Raw genomic sequence first — 27,399 nt, 5'->3', positions numbered from 1 at the left:
CCGGCAGGAAGGCCGGCTGGGATCTCGGGCGGAGCAGACGCTGGGATCTCGGGCGGAGCAGACGCTGGGATCTCGGGCGGAGCAGACGCTGGGATCTCGGGCGGAGCAGACGCTGGGATCTCGGGCGGAGCAGACGCTGGGATCTCGGGCGGAGCAGACGCTGGGATCTCGGGCGGAGCAGACGCTGGGATCTCGGGCGGAGCAGACGCTGGGATCTCGGGCGGAGCAGACGCTGGGATCTCGGGCGGAGCAGACGCTGGGATCTCGGGCGGAGCAGACGCTGGGATCTCGGGCGGAGCAGACGCTGGGATCTCGGGCGGAGCAGACGCTGGGATCTCGGGCGGAGCAGACTCGGGAAGCTCGGGCGGAGCAGACTCGGGAAGCTCGGGCGGAGCAGACTCGGGAAGCTCGGGCGGAGCAGACTCGGGAAGCTCGGGCGGAGCAGACTCGGGAAGCTCGGGCGGAGCAGACGCTGGGATCTCGGGCGGAGCAGACTCGGGGGGCTGCGCTCCGGCAGCAGACTCGGGAAGCTCGGGGGGCTGCGCTCCGGCAGCAGACTCGGGAAGCTCGGGGGGCTGCGCTCCGGCAGCAGACTCGGGAAGCTCGGGGGGCTGCGCTCCGGCAGCAGACTCGGGAAGCTCGGGGGGCTGCGCTCCGGCAGCAGACTCGGGAAGCTCGGGGGGCTGCGCTCCGGCAGCAGACTCGGGAAGCTCGGGGGGCTGCGCTCCGGCAGCAGACTCGGGAAGCTCGGGCGGCTGCGCTCCGGCAGCAGACTCGGGAAGCTCGGGCGGCTGCGCTCCGGCAGCAGACTCGGGAAGCTCGGGCGGCTGCGCTCCGGCAGCAGACTCGGGAAGCTCGGGCTGGGGGGAAAACTGCGCTCCGGCAGCGGACTCGGGGAGCTCTGGCTGGGGGAAAAGCTGCGCTCCGGCAGCGGACTCGGGAGCGGGCCACGCCACTAACCGTGCCGCCTGACGTCCCGGGGACAACCTGGCTCCTTGAAACCCCATCACCATGGGGACTGTTGTGGATGGAGACGGGCAGACGGAGGTGGCGGCTGGAGACGGGCAGACGGAGGTGGCGGCTGGAGACGGGCAGACGGAGGTGGCGGCTGGAGGCAACGGAGGGGTGGTGCGGAGGGACGGAACGGGAACAGGTATGGTGAATACTTTCTTGGCGAGAAACTCTTCGTGGAGCTCGTGAACCAAATCCAGCATAAACGGGTCATTGTGAAACAGATTGAACAGATAACAGAAATCCTCCTCGAACTCGATGTTGTGAATGTCCTTTGATTTGAGGAATGGGAAGAGCGGTGGAGTTGTAGTGGTTACTGGGTCCATGATGATAAACTGCGAGCCTCACCGGTCGTGGTCGGATCCTTCTGTCAAGAAGTGGGGGTGTTGATGGTGAGGAGAGACGCCGAGACCCAGGTTATGGTGGTGATGATATTTAATGATGAAAGTAAAGCTCAGTCCAAAACAGGCAGCACGGCAGAGAGACAGGCACACAGCCAAATACCGGTAGCAACTGAACGACAGGACTACGTGCGAGCGAACACAAACCAGGACTTAGCAGTACAACTGGTGAGTAGACTAACAACAATAGACAACGACACATACAACGAGGATCCGACAAGGAACACAGACAACAGGAGGGTTTAAATACACACGGGGTAATTAAGGGAATGAGACACACCTGGGGAGCAATCAACGGGGAGGACAGGACAGAGACTCACAGGGAAACAGGACTGAACACAGAAAACTCAAAAATAAACACACAAAAACACGGATCCTGACAGTTTTAAAAACAGTGTTGGGTCAGCAGCAACAACAAGTGTGGTTTCTTTTTAGGTGAACAGAATTAGATTGAAGACAGCAAAAAACAAGAAAAAAAGTTAGGCTATATCATAAAAAAAACCAAAAACTCTTTCATCTCTTTCTCCAAATTCCTCCATCTCCACTCTTTCTCTTCATGTCCCATGCTTCGTCTTTTTCCTCCTCGCCGTTTCCGTCCTTTCCCTTCACCCAAAGCTTCCACCATCTCTTGTTCCTCTTGTCGTCTTCGGTCTTGTACTTGAGCCTCCTCACGGGGTCGGTGGCGCTCCGCAGGTTGGGGTCGTCGAACTCCTCGTTGAGCATGAAGGTCCTCTCCACCAGCTCCGCCGACTCCTGCCAGTTGCGGAAGCAGTCGGTGCCGAGGCGGCAGATGTCCCGCACGGCGTTTGGAGAGAGGACGGAGCCGTCGGGACGCAGGACCACCACCGCTGGGACGTCCTTCACCTTAAACATGGCATGGAGCTCCCTACGCCACAAGAGAGATCACAAAACTTATTAAAACTAATCTATTTTAAGCATTTAAACACGAGTCACCTACTTTCTGTACGGGTCGTCAAACGCCAAAAACAAAGTCCTTTTGTGGAGCTCTTTGAGGATTTTTTTCTGCTGCTCCTCAGATTGGTCCAAGCTGAAGAAGAAAGATAGAAATCATGTCAGAGAGTCAGCAGTGGAGGCCAGTGTGGAAGAAGGAGATAAAAAAAAACAAAAAACATCAGAGAGACGAAGACGCAGACCTGACATAGATGAGAGCGAGCAGTTTGGGGTATTCGATGTACGCTGGATCTTTCAGCTTCCTGAAGAAGCTGTTGAGGACGGGCACAAACCTCTGGCACTTCTCACATTCGGCCGACGCAAAGAAGAGCAGCAGGACTCGGTTCTCCAGGATCCCGATGATCTCGCGCTCCGTGTTGAACTCGTCCTGGTCCGAGTTGTTCTCCACAAGAACTCGGTCTAGGAACAGGTCCACCATGTTGGCGGGCAGCGATGGGGAAGCCCTCCCTAAAAATGTGTCAATATACCTTTAAATGTCTCTCCATTTGGTTACATTACAGCCACACGCTCCAGCAGCTGTCATGCGGCTCTAAATGAGCTATTTGGCAGGTCTGTCATATAAAATGAGATGTGTAAGTTTATAGTTATGATGTTACTAAATGAGAAAAACATTATGAACAGTACGGAGACATTTCACGACTGCAGCTTTCATCCTGATACACCAGTTCACAAGATGAAACTTAAGTCTTGACTTTAACTCTGAGCGATTTGAAAACTAAGAAAACATGATGCACAGTTTGGTTAGGGAGGAATTAAGAACAGCGGCAACATGAGATCAGGAAGATGGGGAAGTTCAATAATTATCCTTTCTGTGGGTAAATATTTGCGCTCCTCCTTGTTCAACACCATTCTGAGTTTTTCCTTCTTGCTTTTAGAGGTTTGATTTACATCAGAAGAGTCTTTTTTAGGCTGTGCTTTGTGTTCAATTTGAAATTTAACTTGAAAACTGTGGATTTCATTGATCGGTGTTTTGTTTTTTGGATCATTTGAGGTCATCAGAGACCAGAAAGAGACACTTCTGACCCTCAGGGCGAGTTTTCCCCTCATGTGACCTACAACTGTTCTGCTGTCTCACTGGCTAACCGAGTTACTTATTAAAGTAAAAGCTTTGTGTGTGTGGGGGGGGGGGGGGATTAACATATAACTAAAAGCACCTAAATTTCAGAATAATTAAAAATCAGTAACAAAAATAAAGTTCAGCTTTAACCATTTAAAAAAAGAAAAAAAAAAGAAAAGAGGAAAACTTGATGTGTCTGATCCAGCCTGTGTTTCTGCAGGGCGGGAATTGACAGTGATAACTGCACAAATTAGATTTGGCTCTCTGGCACTGAGCTGCGCCAAATCCGTTAGAGATATTGGACTGGAGGCGCACAGGACCGCCGTGAATGGGGAGAGTTACGTTTGAAATCTGAGCAGCATCGCACCTCACCTGCCTGCAGAATGACGATTTGCTGTAATTGTAAAACTGGGAGAAAAAAAGCAATTTCCCCAACTATTAGGTCCAGCTTTCTTTTTTTTTTTTTTTTGGAAGCCGATCGATGTTGCCTGATCTACGCTGAGCTTCATTTTGTCAGCTGCTAATTTAATAGCGCATCAATCTGCGCGCGGGCCCCGGAAGCCAAATCTGCACGAAATAACTCACCTTACCTTGAAACTCCTCACACTCCTACGAGAAATAAATCCGCCGCTTCCCTCCTCCTCCGTCAAAGAGTCCTCGTTTTTATTTGATCAGTTTTCATTCTTCTTCCTTCCTTCCTTCCTTTTTTTTTTTTTTTTTTTTTTGAATCCTGTGAAGTTTGTTATTTTTAGTGACACCTTTCGCTGCCTCCTCGCCCCGCTTTGTAATTTGTTTCAGCCTGGACTCCGAGGTCCACCGAAGGAGATTAGAGATAGCTGGAGGTGTGGCAGCGCAGTAATTGAGGGGTAGAGGTTGCTTTTCAATGTGTGTGTGTGTGCGTGTGTTTCTAAAACTCTCTGTTGAACAGCAGAAATCTTATTACTTCAAATGAAGAAGGGAGGGGAGGAGAGGAAGGATAAAGGAGAGGAGGACAAATTGGATTGCAAAGCGAGGACGGACATGCACAGTGGGGTAGAAAGAAACACTGTGGGAAAATGTAAAATGGAGTTAGATAGGTTTGAAACAAGCGTCGAGTGAGACCAATGACCCGGTTTCAACTCCCCCCTCCCCCCACCCCTCACCCTCTTCACAGAAATGTCTGCGCATTAAACCTTTAAAGCACAACACTGAATCTTTTGGGCCCGGCTATCAGGGTGATTTAAAAGCCAGCATGCGACAGAGAGGCGAGGAAATGAGCCGAGAAAGAAAGTCGCCGCGGTTTGATGCTGGTTCTAGTGAACCCCGGGTTGCAGGCTGGAAAACACGCTTACTGATCCACAGAGGCAGCCAAACACTGTAAACACCCAGGTTAATCTGAAAGAGAGAGAGAGAGAGAGGGAGGGAGGTAAATATAGAGGTGGGGGAGAGCTAGAGATCTAATAGGATTTTCATTTGAGTCACAAACGTCACACGCACCGAAACACTCCCGCGGCGAGACGCACACAAGCATGGCTTCTGGACATTAACATCTAAGTGCGCACAATTGCATGCCAAAGCTCGTTAGCTCCGCTTCGCGACCGGTGCCAACGCGTTTCTGCCTGTCGCTCAGCTGTAATATGACATTAAATTATGTGTCAGGGGGAATTTTTCAGATCTGTTGGCATCCCTTCAGCAGCTCATTCAGACTGTCACCCGCACGCGAGGGCGAAACACGGGAACGAAAGGCAGCATGTCCAGCACGTGCTCCTCTCACTGCGTGCACTTCCTGAGCCCTCCGGGGGGATTCCGGGTTCAGGTTCTACCTTAGGTTTTGCACTGGATCAGAATCAAAAGAAATGTTGTGCAATATATATCACACTATGCAGTGATAAATTCATTTACACATTCACAGACAGCTGACTGAGAATTACATTTCCTCCATCGCTTTGGCGCCCCCGCTAGCTGGGCGCCCCTATGCAGAGGCTAAAGTGTTATCCGCATTTTACGTCAGACACCTTGAGGTTGGGACCAAGCTTGAATGAGTCAAAGATTTATGCCCCTTTTCCACCGGCTCGACTCGGCTCCGCTCGCTTTCCGAGTGTTTTCACTTGCTTTTTTACGGGGCTGGCCCTGTTTTCAGGGTCCTGCTTCAGAGCAGGGCCAGCAGGGCCAGCCATGGTTTGGTGGGTGACGCAAGCTTCGCTACTGTTCACTGATTGGCCGAGGGCGTGGACAGACGGAGCAGCGAAGGGAAAAGAAAAATGAAGGCGCAACGTTTGAAACTCGCTGCAACACGGAAGTGAAGGAAGATACAAACAAGCCGTGAACTAAAAGATGCCTGCTTTTTTTCTTTGCTTCGGATTTCAATATTCAGCGGCAGCTCGATGGAGCCGTGAGGAATGAGTCGTTTTTGTCACCGTAGTGGAGAGAATGGAAAGCCAAGTTAGCCGCTTCGGAGCCGAGGCAGCACCACGGTAAACACCGACTCAGACGCAGCTAACGCCGCTGCTGCTCCCAGCCAGGTGAGCAGTTTGGAGATATATCTGTATTCTGTTGGTATTTAGAGGGAGGGGTCCAGTAAACAGTGGCAGAGAGCATTTTATACATGCAAATATACCATGGAGTCAAAAAAAACAAACAAACAAACAAACAAAAAAAACGTTATTTTAATTAAAAAGGAGAAAATAAAGCAGCGCACTCATTCAGGAAAGATCTTTAAAAAAAACTGAAAGCAGCACTCGGTTAGTGATGTTTGATTTGCAACAGCGGGGGTCTGTGTTTTTAATATAGCGAATCAAATGCAAACTGCAAGCTTTAACTTTACACCAGAGCAAACACCCCACTGTTCAGCTGAGAAGAAATGCAATTACTGCATGAAGGGTGATAGCAACTTGAATCATTACAGAGATAATACACAGTGGTGTACTAGTTTCTCCAACACTTAATAAAGACATTATTTCTCAGTCTAATTTTATATATATATATATATATATATATATATATATATATATATATATATATATATATCAGTCTTTCTTGCTCCTGAATTAAGTAGGAAACTTTTTTTTCCATCTCCTTTTGAATCTGTAAAGCAGGCAAAACACAAAGAGCGAACTCCATGGGTCAACAATGAATAACGAATGAGAACAAAAACACAGAATGAGGATAAGTAATTGTGGCCTGTTGTAATCCAAACTGACCATTATGTAATTACGGAGAGGGCAAACACCAGGAAGTGGTAATTAAAAGAAGTCTGAGCTGCACAATGGGTCGGCTTGGGCTGAAACAAAGAACCGATTGCCAAAAGATTCAGTCCAGATGTTTTAAGTCCAGCAGCTTCAGCTGACGCTCGGACGTTTTCTTTTCTTTTCCATTTGATTTAAAGTGTCTTGCAAAAGTATTGCTATCCTCTTGAACGCTTAGGTGTTTTCTCCCACAAACTTCAATGCATGTTATTGACCTTTCCAGTGAAGCCCTGGCTGTACGTTTATGGCTTTCAGTGCTCAAGGAACAAAGAAGTCGGGGAGCTTTCTACTGAACCACTTAGGATAATTATGTCCTGGATCAATGACAATCTCCAACAGCGTACATTTAGTTTAGCTTTTTTACTTTGCGCTACAATCTGGAGACACATTCGCTGCACTTAAGTTATCTGCATTCAACTCGTCGGTGAGACTGCCAGCAGCAGTTGACTGGACCTCTGTCGAATTAGGTCAGTCACTGTAAAGAGGGTGAATATTGATATAGTCACTTATTTTAAGTTGCATATTTTGTAGAAATCAATTTTTCACTTTTTGTTAAAAAAAAAGGCACATTTTATTGGTCATGTAAAAGTATGAAAACTTTTTATACACACTGTTCAGACAAACATTTATTTGTAAGGAAAAAAATAGAGAAACATTTTGCAAAACTTCTTAATTATGCTCTGCTTTGTGTGTCTCAGTCGCATCAAATCCTAATAAACTACATTGAACTTTGCAGTTGTTGACGCAATGTTTTAAAGGGCTTTGAATGCTTCTACAAAGCGCCGACTTTTGGCAAGAAAGACGTGCAGAAAACAAAGCTGAGACTTAGGCTTTTTTTTTGTTGTTGTTTTTTTTAAATCTATATTTGCAAATCTAAACAAACACGCAACACAAGCTGCTGGTTTGCTAATAAATCCTGCAAAAGGTCAAGATCAGAAAAAAACAAAAACAAAAACACAGAGACAATCAAATCTGCTGCTGTCCAAATGTGGAAATGTTTCTTTGGCAAGAAGAGACTCAGATACATTCATCGTTAAAAACAAAAGAAACGTCTGAGGTTTGCCTTAAACAGGACGATGAGAGACACTCAGAGAAACGTTGGTGTCAGGACCTCAGGCAGGCGAAACAAGATACATCCAAAACAGAAAGCAGGAACAATTGAATATTTCATCAACTACAGCCGTTTTTGTTTTATTGCTCTCATCATCTGCATTAAACCTAAAAAATTAAAAAAAAAAGTATTAAAAAAAAAACTAAACTTTTTGGTTTAAAAGGCCACAGATTGTGGACATGCAGGAGCTCACAAACATAAACACCTGAGGAGCTGCAGAGTCAGTCCATGCAAAAATAAAATGAGATCCAATTATTTATTTTAACCCAAAATATACTCCTATATTAATAATAAGATAAGGTTGCAAACTAGAATTTGCAGCAGGCGAAGCTAAAAATGCCACTTCAGGAGTTTTGCACAGAACATATTTACTGAAAAAGTGTTTTTCTTTTCATCTTAAAGGCAAAATGTATATTCTGTTTTACAGTTCATTACTGCCCAAACATGTTGTTCTTTCAACAAGTGGCATTTTTTTTTGAGTCTGTATACCCCCTTTACCGACTAATCGATTACCAAATTTAGATGATTATTCCAATAATCGATTAATCCACTTGCATATACGCATTCTTGTTTTCTTTTCAGATGCACAGAAAGTCTAAGTGAACGTTTGGATTAGTTTCAGAAAAGTTGATATGCAAAAAATAAAATAAAATAACTGGATCACACTTAAAGCAAGACATTTGTGTCGACTGCAATAAATAAACCAAAAGGTGTTAGCGGACTCTTCAAGAGTTAACTCGACATCTATCTCTCAGGAGAAAGATCCATTAGTGGAGCGAGAAATCTATAAGGAAACTGTTTTTTTCCTGGTGAACGAAGCCTCCATTAGCTCTGCCTCTCAGGCTCTTTTTGATCATGTTCCCTCCATACTTTCCTCTGTTCTCTGCATCACAGCTTTTTTCAGTCTCCCTTGTCTCCGTGCGTCGGAGCTCTACTTCTCCCTTTCCTTCTTCTTCACAGCTCGTCCCGCGCGCTCACGTTCTCCAGCTCGGACTGCAGCACGTCCGAGTTCTGCGCCTCGAAGCTCAGCTCGCCCTGCTCCTGCGTCTTCCTCGACTTGGCCCGGTCCCAGTCCGTCTTGACGGTCTCGTTGTCCCACACCACGGACGTCTCCGTGTCGCTGATGTATCCTGCGTCCCCCGTGTAGTGGGTCGGGTACACCAGCAGGGGCTCCGCGGAAAACGCCTGCAGGTCCCGCCGCTCGAAGGGAGCCATGTACTCCGAGCTGGAGGGGCAGAAAACGGGGGGTTGTGTAAAATAAGAGCGCCACGTAGAGGACGACAGAGAGAACGTGGGTTGGACTCACATGGGGTGCTTGTCGTACATGACCGGGAGGAACTCATCGACGGGGAGCATCTTGCTCAGAGGCTCGGCCATGAGGAGCTTCTGGGCTCCCTGCAGGGACAGCATGTAGCCCAGCGTCCAGTAGGAGTAGTCGGCCTCCACCAGGTTGTGGACGTTTGGGACGGACTTCTCCGGGTGGTCCACCTGCATCCGCTTCCGTCCGATGTATCTGAGCAGCCATTTGTCAGATTACCAATTAAAACAGAGAAATAGTTGTTTTTTGTTTGTTTGTTTGTTTCACCTTGTGAAACAGTAGTTCATACAAAACTTTTAGATTTAGAAATAACCACCAAAACACAAAATACACAGAAACCTCATTTTTTCTCACTATTAGCTTTTTAATTGAAAAAAAAAAAAAAAACTAAACATTTTTGCCAACTTTGCATTAAAGTGCAAATAATGCAAATAAAATCGATTTAATAATGGCAATTTTAATTTAAAGTGCAAAGTTGGCACTTTTAATTGACATTTAATGTAAATTTTAAAGCAACTTCATAAAAAGTGTCATTATTTACCTCATGACACCTCATGACAACAGGCATTAACATTCATAAAGACTTCTTCATGTTCATTACAGATGTTGTCATGTTTATATCAGCGACATGTCACCCCGTCAAATGCAGTGTTACTGGAGGTTTTTTCCCGGTTAGCATAAAGAGCAGATGCAACGGCTCTTATGGAAACATTATGATTCAGCGTTGAGCTACAGGGATTTTATTAACCTCTTTTACTATCCTGCTCAGACGACATACATTTTAAACTTCAGATAAATGCATAAAAGGAATGGTGCTATTGTAACATTTTTTTCCTAACCTGATTTTTTCCCCCCCAACTGAGTTGAGATTCATTTTAATAGTTTTCAGTTATTTTTTTCATCTTTTTATTCATCTTTTCCATGACCACCATAGTCTTATGCGTATGTTTTAAAATATCACATCCATATCATTACAGTCTAACAAAGAATATCAAAACTGATGGCTGTTAAAATATCAGATTATACATTGTGAATTTATCTGAACTCCATCAACATGGAGAAGCAAAGCATTTGGTTTTCAATATGGAAGAAACTGCCAAAAAACTGCAAAACCGCAGAAAAACTGAGTTCCTGTAAATCAAGGCTAAAACCCCCACCAGGCCTTGATTAATTACAACTGGGACATTAATCCATATATTTGAGGCGCAGTTGCTTTACGGTCTTGACGATGGCATTTGGCAAACAGTAATGTTTATTGCTTGTTCCATAATCTGCCACTGCATCACATTTCTATGGAGTAAAGCACTTTGAACTGCCTTTCTGCTAAAATGTGATACTCAAATAAACGCTGCAACTTTCTGTTTTTATTTTCTTTTTTTCCGAGCCGATGCTCAGCGTCTGTGCTCGCTAGCAAAACGCTAAAACAGAACATTTCCAAACCACCTGAATGTCTGGTGGAGAGACGTCATGTTTGACAGGAGGGATTATTTGGGGGGTAATCTGGGTTATGTCTATTTACTCACATAAGATCCCAATCCAGTTTGTGTGTGGTCACTTCCTGCAGCAGCGCCTGGAGCCGGCGTTTGAAGAACACCTCGAAGCGGAGGTCGTCCTCCAGCACCAGGGTCGTCTGGAGGCCGCGCTCCACGATCTGAACGGGTTCACAGGGACACAAAGGTTTCAGCCGAGGCAGCAGGAGGCGACTTTCTGAACCATAAACCCATACTGCTGCAGTAACAAGCCCAATGGTTATTTAATAGGGCATTTAATGAAGCAAACAACATTTTACGGTGCCTCTTTTTTTACCTTCTAGCTGCGAAAAAGACAAAACAAAACAACAAAAGTGATTCAAACTTGGCTCCCGTTTTATTTTGTTCAATTAAACCAAATGTAACTTATAACGTTTTTTTCCCCCTCCTAGCGAAATAAACAATTTTCTTTTAAAAGTAATAGATTTGTGAAACCGCTGCTGCTTTAAAAAGATGCATCTCAACAAACATTACTACAGAATTTATAGATGCATTATATACACAGTGATGTATTTCATGGTTTTATTTTTGTAAATTTTGAAAAGCGACTTATTAAAAAAAAAAAAAACTGTTTTAATGCAGTTTTAGGACTTACACAAATGACCCGACAACTGCCGGACTCTGCAGAGAGCATAAGCTACAAAATGTAACTGCTGAGTGTGTTGTGTGCAAGCAAACTTATGGAAAGTTAAATGGAAGGAAAAAATGTGGGAGAAAAATCGATCCGTTGTGTTTTATCAAGTCTAAACCCAGACACGGTCGTCTACCAGGAGCACTTTAGAGAATTGGTGCTTTATGCTAGCTTTATGGAGATGCCATTTTCATTTTCCCAGCAGGCCTTGGTGCAGTCTGGTCTAGTGACCATGCTGGTGCTCTGCCTGGTTGGTCAGCAAACTTACCTGCCAAGTGGAAAATGGTGAAAAGAAAAAACCAGATCCGAATACGGAAACGAGCTAAAGGCGGCTAATAAAGCAACCTGAACATGGTGGCAAATACAGTGAGTGTCTTTCTGTCACTACTCAATCATGAGAAAAGGTAATAAAGTAATATTCTCATATCTGATCCAAAGTCTTCGTCAATAGTAAACAAGAGCATAAAAACACCAACCTGAACAGAAAAGTTAATTTGTCTGAGAAAACCCGAGTTTCCAAACAACGAACCAATCCGCCAATTAAACACAAACTGTTATCAGCCTTGTGCAGGGGGAACTGAATGCCTCTGGTGCGTTCAAGTGTCTCACCTCCTTCCAGATGTTGTAATGAGAGAGGAAACAACCCAGCTCGCCTTTGGTGAGGGGCCGACCGTGATAAGGGTCTTTGTATCCCGGGAGCATCTTAATCCCCATGGAATCTATATCAGACGTATTCAGAGCTCTGGCAGAAAGAGATGGGATTAAATATAAACAGATGAGGGATTAAATCTATAAATTACACGACAGGAGAAAAATAATAATAATAATAATAATAATAATAATTGCACAGAAACAACCAAACTTTATAAAATATGTTACACTGGAGTTTTCTTCTTCTTTAAATGATCTTAACGCAACTTTAGTTTATTCCCAAAACGGTGCTGCATTCGTGAGGTTTTTGTATTTTAGGGCGTCGGACGGCTGGACGGTTTCCAAGACGACTGATGAGGTCCCTCAGAGGTTAAGCTTGGACTCCGGGGACTCGCTTGGCGGACAGCTGACCCTCATTCTAGCGACGTTGGACCCAATCGGCTGAGTATAAGCCAGATCATAAAGTTCAGCCCACATGCTTATGGAGCAGGAAAAAGAGCGGAGCATTAACCGGGCGCTCATCTGGAAGAGCATAAAGCTGGACTAATTACACCCAACGACCTTTAGAGTTCAATCAATATGCCGTCTATAGCAAAGCTTATGTTCACTTTTCTACAGACTAAGTAGCTCTAAGGTGTTGGTGCCTGGAGATGTCTGCCGTTTTATGTCATTACAGTGATTATTAGGGGGCATTTTAGTGTCAGAATAAAGGTTTTCATAACATCTGTTTATGGAGTAAAAATCTCCCAATACTTGTGACTCGAGCTTTCCTAACGTTTTTCTAAAACTCCTTTAGGTGTGTTTAAAAACATATAAAATCCAAACGTTCACTATGAAAAAGGAGGATCGATGGAAAGAAGGAAGAAAGTAAGGACAGAGGTTACAGGACAAACGTCTACCTTCTCAGCCACCATCAACCCTGTAAAGAAAGGAAGGAAAGAACCACAGGCGACAGGACGGAAACGAGAGAAAGGAAGGAAGTAAAATATGAAACAGTAACGAAAAAACAACATTTCGCTGAAAGGGGATTATTACAGTTGGAGTAGAAATGCTAACATCTTCCATGTTCTTGTTTGATTTCTTTGAATTTTTCACAATGTCACACAGGGAAGCAATGTGTTGCCTCAGTTTACCTGAACCTATCAGAAGTTCACAAAGCCATGACATCATCCCACAGGCTTTCCCAAACTGTTTAAAGTCACCGTGTGAAAATCTTATCAAGCATTTAGCAAACAGAAATAATAGTAATCCGAACTGTTGTAAAACATGAATAGTTCAGTCTGATGAAACACCAGACACAGCCAAAAAAAAAAAAAAGTTTTAGCTAGAGTTTGTAAATATTTGAATCTTAGGCTTCAGCTGTATTTACACAGATGAAAGCATGTAAACCCACCTCCAGCAGAATAAACAGCAAGAACAGCTACTGTTCACCTGATTGTTTATGTCAGTTTCGGTGCTCTGCGGGAGGCGAGCGCACACGATCCAGAGGCGCTAAAAAAGAAAAGACGACAGGAAGGAGGAGAGGAAGGCGACGAGGAAACATACTTGCCATCCACAGCGGCAACGACCTTACAGCTGATCTCCTGCTCGTACAAAGTTCTCAGCATTCGCTCGCGGCGGTCGACTCGGCGAACCAGATTTATCATGAAGACCTGCGCACAAACGAATGCAGACGCTCAGGCACACACACACGTACGCTGGGCTAATGCGTATTCCTGACCGTAGGAGGTGGAGTGTGAGTATACCTCATCAAAGCCCATCTTGTTTGGATGCTTGGGAGGAAGAGACAGGAAGCTGGAGGGCTCCAATGGAGGATTATTCACTGTTGAAGGAAAGGAGAAGAAAAAAAAGAAGAGAATTTTACAAAAAGCACAAAATGAAGAGCGTGAAATCATAAGTTATACAAGTAAAAATGGAAAAAAAAAGTGAAATTAGAGCCGTAACTTTGTCAGTAGAGGGAATTCAGTTGCACTCACCTAGTGAAATATAGATAATGGTGTAATAATGCAAGTTTAAATAATCAATAGAAAATATTTTTCAGGCTCTACAGCAATCAAAACCTTCCTGTAGTTTCTGACCTGCTTTTTGCCTCTTTCCTCTGGTATTTTGATGAGTTATCTTTGGCCATGAGCTCAAAGTCTTCCGACATTCTTCATCTCCCTCCACGCAAGGTGATTAAAGTCAGGACTCTGCCTAAGCCGCTCCGAAATGTTAATGTTATTTCCAAACAAGCAAAACAAGTCAGTAAAATTAAAAGATTACCAAAATCCACCAGTGACGTAAACAATTATGCGCGTATCTGTTCTGTATGTAAACTTCTCACCAGAACCATAAACTCTCTATGGTAGTAAAGTTTTCCAAAGAGCGCAGACTGAATATAGCACACGTCATAGTATTTTTTAAAAATCACTAATAAATAGGGCTGTGCAATAAATAACACAGCCCTGCACACGCGTTCGATACTGCAAAAACTGCTTGAACTGCCATAAATATTAGACAATTAAATAAGCACCATGCAGTCAAGCGCTTTATATCAGCAATATGTATTTGGAGAAGCTTTCTGTGGGGTTGAGGTAAAGTCATTAAGAAAATACAACTAAGCCATTTCTTTGAGAAAACAGCAGATGTAGCCAGAAGCAGCATGTCAAGACGGACACAATAAATCTAGTTTTTGGGTTTTTTTTCAACTCACTATCTGCGATTTGCAACGAACCGAAAGCGACGTTCACACACATCACGTTTTACTAATATTGTGCAGCCCTGCTAATGATCCTTATCTCCATTACAAGAACTTGTATCTAAAGAATCCTCACCTGAAACATTCCTCTTCCTTTGTTCATTTTTAGCTAGGAACAGCCGACTGAAAGTGAAGCGCTTTGTCGAGTGGCCCAGGTGTAACGTATTTGAATAAATCAGACCAGAGTTCACCTTTTTGGTCTGCATCAGAGTTCGATTACCCATTCACACTTCCTCAAACAAACCAGACTTTCTGGGCAAACAAACTAGAGTTTGATTAAAGTGGACTTAACAGGGCTGGTGTGAAAGCAGCCTTAAATTAATATCTGCTGCAAGTCACCTGCTTCCTGTAATTGGGCCATCAGCAGGACTCTGCTAAGGCGGTAATTTAGCCATTTGGTTTAGTTGCATCGGAGAAGAAACGCATAGCAGCTGCAGGACTAGCGTCTCCTGCAAAGACCAGAAATCTATGTTCTCCGTTGTTATCTCCATTTTTTCACACAAGTTTTCATTTATCAGATGAATCATTTGGTGTTGCTTTAAACTGCAGTATGTAACTTTTATAAAAATGTATTTTTACATATGGAATAAATGCAGCTCCTCTGCCTCCTCTCAATGCTAACTAGAAACGACCAATCAGAGCCAGGAGGGGGCTCCTAGCGCTGTCAATCATCTTTGTGTATGTGTAGCTCATCTTATCCCCTCCAGCCTTGTGCTTTGCTACAACTTCTTCCTGTTAGCTAAATCTGCCAGGATTGCTCACTTTTCCTGGAACGGTAAGTCGTTTCATTAGCCTTTGAGCAGCGGGTACACAGACATGATTAACAGCACTAAGACTTTCCTTCTGGCTCTGATTGGCTGTTTTTGACCGGGACTTGTGTGTGGCACAAAGATAAATGTGGGTCCCTGTCCTGCTTAGTGGTATTTTTATTTTTCCTCACCTTGTTGCAAGGAAAGTTTCCTGAAGGGAATAAAAATAGAATAATCCTGATGAGATTAAACAAAAATCTTAGATTACTAATTACTAAAAATTCAGAGAAACTCCAGTCAACTTAAAACAAAAATACTTCAGTTGCATTTAATTAACATCATTTGGGTCCCACCAGTTAATTTGATACAAAAATTAAAATTAGCTGTTGAGTTTCAATGTTTCTCTACTACTACAATCCAAAAATAAATTTATGTCAAGTCTTTTTTTTCCCACATCTTTCCCTGTGGTGATAATCAGTGTCAGACAGTCGACATTTACCAAAAAACAATTCAACAACAAAAAAAATAAAAATTCTTTAACTCACCCATGATCTCAAGGTGAGTGTGCAGAAAGCTTTCCATCTCATCCTGCATGGAAGCGTGGGAACGCATGGGCACCGGGAAATACCCGTAGGTGTCTCTGTTGCACACGTACATCTGCACGTCTGAGGAGGGGAGGGAGCGGAAAGAAGACAAACGATGCGACATGTGCGGGCGGATCAAAAACGCGACCAGGCAATCTCAGCTGCATTTTTCCTCCCCACCTGCCATGCGAGCAGAGTAAGCAAAGATAATGACGTCGTCCAGCGCCCAGCTGTACTCGGGGTGTGGCGGGTAGAAAGCCAGCTGACTGGAGGCTTCTTTCCTCAGATCCACCAGGTAGGTGGAGTGGACCATCGGCACGGCGAAGCAGCCGCGGCGCTCCCGGCGGCGGATGGGCATGTAGGCCGGGGTGCGCTTGTAGTAACCCTGAGAAACAACATGGTTTGGGTTCAATGAAAGCAATTTGTTGACAACAAAAATGGAATAAAAAATTTAAAATAAAATCTGCAGCTTCAGCTGGATAGGTTGTATGTAAATGTAAAGTAGGAAAAATAAGTATTTGATTTAAGTTTCCCAACTTGCACATAACGGAGAGATCTGTCATTTTCATTGTTGGTACATCTCAACTATAGGAGTCAATACTGGAAATCACATTGTATGATTTTGTTTTATTTAATTAGTATTTTATTGAATGAAATAAGCATTTAATACAACAGAAAAAAAATCAATTCAATGAAGAAATTCTTAATTTATCCTAAAGGAAAATTAAATGATGCTGTGATTCAAACAACATCCTCAAAGAGGACAGAGATGCTGCGCCCAGGACGGATCTCCAGTAGCAGTCAGTCTTGCAACGAATCTGAAAAAGCCTCTGACTGAAGATGGTTGCTGTAAGACTGACTCATGCTGAAGAGCCAGACAGGAGAGATGATATTGAACACCAACTTGTCCAGGATGACAGCTGTTGGCAAGCACTGCTAATCCACCTCATTTGCTTTTGCCGCTCCTTTTTAACGCCGTCTGATTATGTGGTTAGAAAGTCAGGCGGATGTTAAGAGTCTGGAATATGATCCACCCTCCTTCTCCACTCTTTGGTCTTGCTCTGCATCCATGAAAAGCCTCCTTTTCAGCCTCCTTGTTGCCATGGTTATGCATAGCAACTGTCCAAAACTCAAAAAAGTGAGAGCAGAAATCCTTGCAGCTGCACAGTTACCCAAAAACAGAAGGAATAATTGTCAAAAAAAAGCAATGCATCAACCAAAAAAATGCATTCGGATTAAAAATACTTTATTAATTCCAGAAGGAAATTAAATGTTTAAATTAAATAAACGTCTAATGTAACATACCTACTCCAACATGCTCCCACTCCCAGTTCTAGACTTTAATATTTACAATAGAACAAAATATTCTGACACAGAAATCTTGACCAGGTTTCCATGGCAGCAGGGATTTTAGCCCTTTTCATCCACACAGCTCTTCATCGGTTGATTTTCAGCTCCATTCATAGATTTTCTATACAGTCTGGGTCTAGAGACTGGCTAGGCCCCTCCAGAACCTCAAGATGCTTCTTCTGGAGCCACTGCTCCGGGGCACCGTAATGCTGGATGACCGAGCCACGACCCATCTTCACTGAGGGAAGGAGGCTGTCGCCCAAACTCTCACATTTAAGGTCCCTGCAACCAGGTATCACGACTGGGACGCCGTTCTTGGGACTGTGCTCATCCGTCTTCTTCTTCTTCCTCCAAGAACGCAGAATGGAGTTTATGTCAAAATATTCTAATTCGGTCTCGACTGACCTCCTGACCTTCTCCCACGTTTCCAATGGATCATCCAGATGGTCATTGGCAAACTTCAGATGGACCTGGCTGGACATGTGCACCCTGAAGGATTTAATCCATTACCGTGTAGTGCGTTACTATGGAAACCTTTGAGACTGTGGGCCCAGCCCTCCACAGGTCATTGACCAGGTCCTCCCATGCAGTTCTGTCCTTATCCTCTACACTTTTCATTATCATTGATGCTCTACAAGGCCTGAATTTGCCTGGAGCGCCAGACTGAGGGATTCTGACCTTCATCCAAAGGTTTCCTTCATTTGCACCAGCAGTTGTTGCCTTTTCACCAAACTGACTGACTGGATCCCATCCTGATGTTGTCCCTGGTGTCCTTAGACACAGCGCTTCGGTCTTGTCCATGTTGGACGTTGGACTCCAATTGATTGAGTGTGTGGACAGATGTGTTTAATACAGGCACTAAATGGAGGACAGGAGGGGTTTACTGCAGGTTGGCAGGTGATCAAATACTTATTTCATGCAATAAAATGCAAATTAACTATTTTAAAAAATTAGGAGTTCACCGATTGCGTTTCTCTGGCCGATCACTGAACTTTTAAAAAGCTTAACCTGCCTATTCCAATTTTGGCCAACAGCAATTTTTTTGTCTGAAATGTTGCTCAATATAGCAAGAAAGTTGTGGAGTTGGCAACAGTGGGGTGACCATTGTGAATTGTAAAGACACAACTTGGTGGGTCGGTCTGTCAGGCAAACCTTTCTCACTGCAGAGCAAAAGAGGACAGAGGTTGATTCATAGATCTTTGCCAAGCCAGATAAGATCGGTGGATAAGATCTGCTTCATGTGCAAAAATTGTCCGATCACCAATCTCCCAAAATTAAGGAAATCAGCTGTCCGATAAATCGGTGCACTCCTAAAAAAAATGAATCTGATTTTCAGATTTTTTTTTTAGATTCTGTCTCTCACAGTTGAAGTGTATGTAGAGTGAAAATTACAGATCATAAGAGGAAAGCTTGAAAAATCTGCAGTGTCTCCAATACTTATTTTCCCAACTGTGTAAAAAAAACAACTTACACCTTAAATTATGCAAAAGTGTTTGCATATTCAAGAAAACACATGTCAGAGCTTTCGCTTAAGTAACTTATTTTAATGCGCAGAACCAGCTGGAGTTTTTATTAAAGCTAGCATGGACAAACCCTGCAGATACTCCTTAATGGAACATAATGAGGATGTGGGCTATCTGCACACCCGCCGAATAATTTTCTAATATCATTAAGCTTCCTCAACGCTGAACGGAGCAAAAAATTTTAGTACACCTGAGAAATAAATCAGCTATCTTAATTACACATTGATTTAGCATGACGTGGGACCAATCCTTAAAGAAACAGTGATTAATATTCAGTTTTTTCTTCCTCTTCCACAAAAATAATTTTCCTTATGAATGCATGTAAAACAATCCTCACAAAAATCCTGAATGATGTTTTGTTTTTTGCTATCAAAATAATGAGGACTTTATTTCTCTTTCATATGTCATGCACTATGTTTCCCATTATTCACTAATGCCTCAAAAGCCATACTTGATAAAAAATCATCATAAATAAGCTTCTATCTGGAGAACCATTTAATTACTTAAAAACATAATTTTCAACGTTTTTTTAAAGGATTTATTGAACCCAGTTCCAGTCCATTAAAGCTTTTATCTTGCAACTTTTAGGCATCAAATACACACAGACAGAGTTCTCCATTGCTGAGAGTCCAGCGTCGTCTCCTTTTATTCTTAAACAGACAGAGGAGGAGTTAATTACAAGAGCTCTTTACATCCGGTAACCGTCCTACAGAAACGAGCCATTAGAATCATCCATAATGTCGGTTATTATGAGCATACAAACCCGCTCTTCATAAAATCCAGAATTCTCAAATTTGACGAGCTTGTAGAATTTAAAATGGCTCAGTTTATGTTCAAAGTATCTAAAAAGTTGTTACCTGAGCACATACAGAGCACGTTTTCTGAAAGAGAAGGGGGGTATAACTTAAGGGGTCACTCAAACTTCAAGATCCGCAATTTTAGAACAACAAGAAAAAGCTTCTGTATTTCAATTAAAGGTGTAAAGTTATGGAACAAGTTACATGAAGATTTAAAACAAAGCAATAGTTTAACACAATTCAAAAGAAAGTACAAAGAGGTAATTTTCAATAGATACACATATGGGTGACGGAAAGCAATAAGGTGTGTATTGCAGATAACTTGGTGTAAGGGTTTAGAAAGACAAACCAGCATAAAATGGGAAAATGTATAGGTAAATATTAGTAACTGTTACTTCTGACTGCCACTTTGATTTTGATTTTTTTAATGACAGTAGGACTCTAAAGTTTCAAGTGTTTAGGGGGTAGGAGTTTATAAGTTCTCACTTCTTCCTACCCCATTTTGAGCATGATATGTTAACTGAAACAAAAAAATCTGTATTTTCTCTTCTTTCTTATGCACTTCTTGTTACTGTGCACTATTTTATTTTTATATTTGTATCATGTTCGAATAAAATTTCATAATAATAATAAAAAAGAGGCGTCAAACACGGCTACAACGTGACGCCAAACTTCTATTAACTTATTGAATTTTCACAACAGCTGCAGGTGTTTGTGCTTTCAAATTGCACGGCGTGTCTGGAAGCTACATAACCGTCTGCCACCGTTTACGAGTTAGACTAAAGTCTCCTGTTCAATAAATCATAAACACCAACATGATAAGCAAACCTAAACTTCTTACCAGAACCATATATATTCAATCATATTCCCACTTTAAAACACATTTGAAAGGGCTTATATTTACAATTAAAATCACTTTTTTTTTTATTTGGACTTTTCTAAAGATGATTCTGGAAACAATCTGGACAAACACGCAGCTGAGTTTGACTCAGCAGTTTGACCCAGGAACAATGCTCCACAAAACCCACAAATTGGAACATCTGCAATGGGTTTGGTCTCCGTCTCATTTGCTGCTCTGTTCTCCTTCTCCTCTGAAGGTTTTCAGGCACATAAAAAGGAAACATAAATCTCATCTGCCATCTGGGGAGTCTTTGAGGCTCTCGGATACATAATCTTTACAGTATGTTGGCTCTCTGTGTGCAGCGGTTCAAGAACGACGACGTGATGGGTGAGAGTGTCACATTGCAGAGAAAAATATCTCAGTGTAACATTTGAGCAGCAGCTGAACAGGAACTCTAAGAACACTTATTCTTCTTCAACTTCTATTACATAAATAGAAATATTTACACCAAGGAATCTTCTATATGCAACAAATATTTACTGAAACAGATACGTGGGACCTCGAGTGGACTAAAAAAATAAAAAAAACCTCTGATTACCTGCGAAGTCATCCCGCACCAGAAGTTGGAGTAAGCGGCTCTGGACTCCAGCATGGGGGCGACGATGGTCTTGTTTTCCCTCATCAGCTTCCACAACACATCTCTGTCGGTGAGCAGATTGTCACAGTCGGCCATCTACAGAGCGAAGAGAGCGGTTAAATATTTACATACAATTACTCATCAACGTGTGCGCGCCTGCAGAGAAAGCCTCCCCTCCCTTCTCTTTCTCCCCGGCGGATGACTCATCGGCGACGTGGTTTGATCACAGAGAGGGAAGCGAGCGCACAGACGCTGCGTGGATCTGTTCATCGTAATGGGTTAAAACAGGCCTTACTTACGGGGTGTTGTTGTAGGGATATGCCATTAGTTTATGTTTTGCCATATTTTCCCTTAGTCTGTCAGAGAGCATTAACAGTCAGCATCTGCGGGGCAGCTGGGAGTCAAACAGCTGTTCAGGGCATTTTAGCCTCTTTTTTTTTTTTTTTTGTAAAGAGGGAAGCACAAACATTTGTCCATTTCATCAACAACTATGCTTGTGCTCTGAATAAGATTGGCTTGATAGGGAATACAAAAACATTTAACTTCAAAAGAAAACCTCCACAACAATAAATGAATGAATAAATGAATGAATGCTGAAAATGTTTGAAGCACTTGGGCTACTTTGTGTACCTGTAACTTGTCCACGAAACAGAAAAATTCCAAACTCTCACTTTTAATCAATCCAGGTTTTCCAAAGTAATGCAGATTACTTTGATAGCTAGTAGAAGTTTGAGTGCCACAACTTGGTGCCAACATACCAGGAGGTAGTCGGCCCAGATCTCGCGGGCAGTGTCCAGCGCTGCCTGCCGAAGTTTCATCACGTGTTCATATCGGAGATTATTCCAGTGTTTTGGCCCCACTTCGTCCTCAAAGGCACTGGGACATAAAAAGATGGGCCCATTTAAAGAAGAAAAACTAATAATAAGTTTAAAAAAAACACTCGATGTACGTTACATTACCTGTTTTCGTCATCAGGTCGCCACTCCACATAATGGTAGTAATTCTGCACCACGATGAGCCAGTCTCTCAGGATAGCTGTGGTGTTGTCAATGTTGTGATCTGTTGCCACCCTGTGGAGCAACAACAAGAGGAACTAAAATATTTCTGAAGAAATTTAACCGGGGCCTGCCCATCATTTGGAACCCAGTGTTCTGATGCTAAATATTAGCATATATGCTACGTTTAGCTAAAGTAATATTAATAGCATGTGGAGAATCACAAGCATGTTGATTAGCATGGACTTACTCCATTCAGTATGTTAAAACTAGTGTATAAGCTAAAATTAGCCAAAATGCTAATGTTAGCCTAAATGCTGCCAGTGACATGTGGGGCATCACTAGCATGTTGTCTTACATTGACTTCCTCCATTCAGTGTGCTAAACATGGCTAATAAATTTATAGCTAAGAAGCTTATTTTAGGGAAACGGCCAATGCTAATTCACTAGTCCAGTGCACTGCAAATGTTTGTGCTAATGTTAATGCACAAACAATGTTTCAGGCGACAAATTGTTCTTAGAGATTAACGGAGTTTACAGTGCATAAAGTTAAAATTTTGGAAATTTTTTGTTTTTAAGAATTTAAAAGGGAGAAAAGTAAAATTTTAAAAACTCATTGGGAAAAAAGTTAACAGCTTCAGGTGTAATCAGTACATTAAAAAAGTACCAATAAACTAAATTCCACTGTTATCAAAATGAGGCCAAATAACATAAAACACTGGATTATTGTAATTTGGGAGATGATAGTAGAGTTACGATCACCGGTGGGGAATCTGGAAAAACTAGATGAAATCCGGCGTAACGGCAGCCAGTCGCTAACATGAAGTTTACCAGCTGGTGAGTCACGGTGAAAACTCTTCACATATTCCCATTCCTCTAAATCACATTAAGCCTTCTTTAAAACAGGCACGGAAACATAAAACACACACAATAAGTAACACGATCGCTGCAGAGTAGTGAATTTTCACAGTTTTCATTCACCCTTTGCATCTTTTGCGAGTGAAACAAAAGCAGCTATGTAAACACAGATGCTGCTCAGCTCTTTCTTCGCCTTCTCAAAGCCAGTTTTGGAAAAAATAAAATAAAATCCAGCCACCAACCTTTATAAAAACACTTTTACACACAAACATGAAGTTATTGTGGGGAACAAATATTGATACTCTAAGTCTTTTCTTGTGCTTAAAACTTAAACTGAAGCCATTTTACGCCAAACTAACATGAAGAAATTGTTTTGTAACCAGATATTTCTGGGCAGCTGATTGTTTTCTGTCACTTCTGTTGAAATTTCAGACTTATTGTGCTTTCCCACAAATGAAAGCAGCTGTCTTAGGAATCACAACATAAAACACAGCTCATGTGTATAAATTACGACATGAACTGCATGTGTGCATTTTTAAAAACTCGCAAAATACAATAAATCAGCAAAAACTAGGACTGGGCAATAAGGACTTAGAAATTTAATGTGATATTTGAAAAGCATTCACATTTGAAATGGGCTTCTTTATCTAAGTGGGATTGAAACTGCACATATTAACTGCATTTCATCAAATTTTCAAATATAGTGATATTTATTGATCCTCTTACGGAGCCAACCGTGGAGAAAATAGTAAAATTAACATTTCTGATAACATTGTCAGGGGGTTTATTTAACGCTAATTCATAGAGAAAACGATAAATCGAAATTCTTACAGGAAATTTTTCACGATAAATGATAAACGATACAATAAATGCCCTCCACTAGCAAGAGTTACTTCGCGAACAAATTACTTCATTTTGACCTGCTGAAGTGAATTTAGAAATAATTGTTAAGCGGGAAATGCCACAACACTAGTTTATAAAAACTATGACACCTATAATAACCAATATGTTTAATTACTTTACCGTAAGTTTCTGTTTTCAAATAAAATAACCAGGCGTCCCGTTGTCAGTTTGGGATCTTATTCCTTATTACGCTCTTGTTATAAAGAAACCTGTTGTGTATCTGGAGGTTAAACGATCCGTAGGACAAATGCAGTTCCTTCCTTTTTCAGTGCCAGCTGTGTCTCTAACACGGTTTGACAGAATATTTTCTCCTTGTGACTTCAAAGAAAAGGTGAAGGAAACTGTGTTCAACGTGTGTGAGGTACTCATCTTGAAACTCCTTAGAGATGCTCTCAATCAGCACAAAAGCTGCCAATTTACTTCAGTTTCTTTAAAATGCAAACAAAATGTTTTAATGATTACCCAGGAGAGTCGAGACGGTTAAATTCGGTCAAAGTCTTGTTTATTAGAGTGTAGCCACCCTTAAAAAAAGGGGAGGGGTGGTGGGGAAATTTGGCTGAAAAAGCGAGGCATTCGTCTACTGTCTGTGTTATGATAACAAATCCCAATGCGTGTTGGAGGGACGGGCAGCGGCTGCGAGAGCCGGCGAGTGAAAGAATGTGTAAAAATGACAGAAATGGATTTCCTCCCGAGCCTGTCACGTAGTGAGTGACAGTCAGCGCGCTGCCGCTGTTCGTTTCCCATGCGTCTGTGGCAAGTTAACACAGCGGTGTCATCTCCACGCCTACGTGTGACCGACTCCGCAATCCGTCTTCTTCGCTGCATCCGTCTAGCTCTCAGCGTGCTGGCAGGAGCGTCTGACTGCTGAGAGGTTTTCAATGTCCAGAGGCAGCGATTTAAAAACAAACACACACACACACAAAAAAAAAAAACTGAGTGTCTTTTGAAGAGTAAATATTTGGGATTGGAGAACTATGCCTAACGGATATGAGAGCTGAAACAAGAGACAGAGAGAGGATTGAAACTGATTTTTGAACTGGCATCAGTCATTGTGCGCGTCACAGCAAAGCCCTCTGGGAGTTTGCATGCTGGTCGGACTCTGCTGCCAAGCGTTCCTTCTCAACTTGACACTGATGTCTGCAGGTAGTTTTCTTTCTTTCTTTTATTTTGTCTTCCTCCATCAGAAGGAAATAAAAGAAAAAGTTTCTTGCAGAAGTATTCACACACCTTAAACTTTTTAACATTTGCTGATGTCACAACCACAAAACGTCCGCATGCTTCACGAGGAGTTTGTGATCACAAAGTGGAATACATGCCACGAAAGTTAAGACCATCGATAATTTGTTTTAAAGAACTTAAGATATTTCAAGGTCAATTTTCTTTAGATACATAAAATTAAGACTTTTTATGGATGCGCGGACGCCCTTTTTAGGGTCGCTGTTTAGTCTGGTTTTAATTTCGGTCTCGTCCGACTAGGGCGCCTTCTTCCACACTTTAACTTTACAGAACAGCTATGTTTATATGTTGAGAACACAGTTTAACACTAAAGTCATTTCTCAAGGAAACTGATTTCCTGGATTTTATTCAGGGGCACCAGAATAAAGGAGGCTAAATACAAATGTCTGGCACACTTTTTAGATTTTTTTGTGTTAGAAAAAAAAAAAAAACTGAAGCACATATTTTTCTGCATTCTGCTTCTCTGTTCTTGTTTCTTGCAGCAGGAGCATAACAAAATGCCTGTATGTGTCATGAAGTTAACCACATAAAAGATCACGACCCCTGGACATAAACTGTGAAAGAAGAGCTCAACATAAACATTGTTGTTTGTTACAAAAAGATTTACAGATAATTGGGAAATCAAGCTCCAACTTAACACCTATTTGTGTCATTTAAACAGTTTTTTAAAATCCTTAGAAGTAAAATTCAAAGTCAGAACACAACTTCCTCTCAGAGCTTTTTTATTTTCTTTTTTTTGCGCCCATGGTTTCCTTGTTAATCCCGCTGGACCATGAAATAGAAACAGATTCAACCTGTCAGGTATGAATGCTAATGAAAAGATAAAAACATTACACAGCTCTTTTTTAATGGAAGAGGAATAAATAAAGAAAGAAAGAAAGAAAGAAAGCAGAAAAAGGGAAGTGAGAGAGCCTGAATCAGGAGAAATCTGTGCAGGCTGACAGAACACCCCGGAGCGAAGCTTTTCCTTCCTGCAAATACTTGTTGGACAAGCTTCATGGTCAATTAGGCTGGAAGAGTTTGAAACTCAGGTGCTTATTTTAAATAAGTTCTGATTCTAGTTCAGACAAGAGGACGGGTGTGTGGAAGGGGGAAGGAAGGGGTCTGGGTATGAGGAGAGAAGGGGAAAAAACGAAGGGGGGATGAGGGAATGATCTCCTGTGACTGAATGGAACTTTTCACGGGCACGTCTCTGCAGGCGGAGGCCGCCTCATGGGTCCCGTTTGCTCCACGCCCAGCGGAGAGGAAAACTCCACTGAACGTATCAAATATAATCAATCATTATTTGATTTGTGCGAATAAAGTGCACGTGCTTTCTCCACAACTAACCGACTGTCCTAACATTAAAGTTGTCAGCGTTCATTGACAGCGTCTCTCAGCTACTCCCCGTTACATAAATTAAACTAAAACGTATATTAACGTTTAATTGCATCAGTGAAACTCACCACAGCGCTAAGCGGTCCTTCGGGTAGTTCAGCCGCTCGACGGCTCCGAGGAACAGCGGCAGAGAGTGGGCCGAGTTGCGGCAGACCAGCGCGATGACGACCCTGGGAGCCAGGAGCGGCGACTCGGGGCTCCAGCGCTCCTCCGGGAAATAACCCCAGCCCGAGCCCGGCAACAGAACGAACAGCAGGGCAAGCAGCAGCGAGGTAACCCGGAGCATGGCAGGGAGGGGAGAGAGGGAAAAAAGACGTAGCTGACGCGGCAGAAAGTGGTAGCCAGAGAGGGGGAGACAGGGGATGCAGAAGCAGAGGAAGCCGTTGTCTATGCCGACATGGCGGAGGGTCTGGATTTAAAGGGGAAGGACAGGGCCGCGTCAAGGAGAACTCACTGTCACTTTAATACCATTGTAATATATTATATAATCCACCGTGTGCACGGGTTATAGTGAAAAACATTAATGATAACATTCAAATTCAGAAACTCTTACGACGGAATACCCCCTACTTAAATAAATAACAACAAAATTAATTTATAATTTCCATCTCGAGCGCCTCAGTTCTTCTTTCCCTTTAAGAACAAACCCAGCACCAAAACTCAGGAAGCAGACGGATCTGAAAACCAGAATGTTCTGTTCTGGGGAACGCTTTGAAAACCTTTGGGGGGAACGTTCTTTTTTCTCCCCATTTTACCCAAAAGTTTAACCTTTGAATAAATAAAAATGCTGCGAATGCCAATTATAGCTTTAATAAATTGCAAAAGGTTTGTTTTTAAAGGGGGGGAGGGGGTAGAGAGACATCTTTCAAAATATGATAAAACAAACATACTTCAAGTAAAGAATAAT

The 27,399-nt window shown here is 42.6% G+C and overlaps 2 protein-coding genes across 2 annotated transcripts; both read right to left on the bottom strand.

The window, feature by feature from the left end:
- Positions 1–1,428: 1,428 nt before the first annotated feature.
- On the bottom strand, positions 1,429–5,173 carry LOC106922038 (nucleoredoxin-like protein 1). The gene is made up of 4 exons (XM_088010034.1): positions 4,032–5,173; positions 2,567–2,831; positions 2,371–2,460; positions 1,429–2,298 (listed from the first exon to the last, which is right to left on the bottom strand). The coding sequence occupies exons 2-4, from the start codon at positions 2,800–2,802 to the stop codon at positions 1,926–1,928; spliced, it is 699 nt and encodes a 232-aa protein (XP_087866160.1). The 5' UTR covers positions 2,803–2,831; positions 4,032–5,173; the 3' UTR covers positions 1,429–1,925.
- Positions 5,174–7,203: 2,030 nt separating this feature from the next.
- On the bottom strand, positions 7,204–27,192 carry LOC106922035 (procollagen galactosyltransferase 1-like). The gene is made up of 12 exons (XM_014994129.2): positions 26,561–27,192; positions 22,083–22,193; positions 21,882–21,999; positions 21,085–21,219; positions 16,156–16,360; positions 15,937–16,056; positions 13,651–13,727; positions 13,451–13,557; positions 11,864–11,996; positions 10,618–10,745; positions 9,083–9,289; positions 7,204–9,001 (listed from the first exon to the last, which is right to left on the bottom strand). Exons 1-12 carry the CDS (start codon positions 26,776–26,778, stop codon positions 8,731–8,733), a joined length of 1,830 nt encoding a protein of 609 aa, XP_014849615.1. The 5' UTR covers positions 26,779–27,192; the 3' UTR covers positions 7,204–8,730.
- Between the last annotated feature and the right edge of the window lie 207 nt (positions 27,193–27,399).

The sequence above is a fragment of the Poecilia mexicana genome, unplaced genomic scaffold (assembly GCF_051168715.1).
Source record: "Poecilia mexicana isolate PSO_F unplaced genomic scaffold, ASM5116871v1 scaffold_2, whole genome shotgun sequence".
Classification (NCBI taxonomy): domain Eukaryota; kingdom Metazoa; phylum Chordata; class Actinopteri; order Cyprinodontiformes; family Poeciliidae; genus Poecilia; species Poecilia mexicana.
This window is presented reverse-complemented; position numbering and strand designations above follow the sequence as displayed.

Coding starts and splice junctions, on each gene's coding strand:
- LOC106922038 (XM_088010034.1), bottom strand. CDS start 2,802: ATGGTGGACCTGTTCCTAGACCGAGTTCTTGTGGAGAACAACTCGGAC. Junction 2,461..2,566: donor CTCGCTCTCATCTATGTCAG/GTCTGCGTCTTC, acceptor TTTCTTCTTCAG/CTTGGACCAATCTGAGGAGC. Junction 2,299..2,370: donor TTTGACGACCCGTACAGAAA/GTAGGTGACTCG, acceptor CTTGTGGCGTAG/GGAGCTCCATGCCATGTTTA.
- LOC106922035 (XM_014994129.2), bottom strand. CDS start 26,778: ATGCTCCGGGTTACCTCGCTGCTGCTTGCCCTGCTGTTCGTTCTGTTG. Junction 16,361..21,084: donor GGTGCGGGATGACTTCGCAG/GTAATCAGAGGT, acceptor GTTGTTTCTCAG/GGTTACTACAAGCGCACCCC. Junction 11,997..13,450: donor GTTGCCGCTGTGGATGGCAA/GTATGTTTCCTC, acceptor TCTTTCTGCCAG/AGCTCTGAATACGTCTGATA.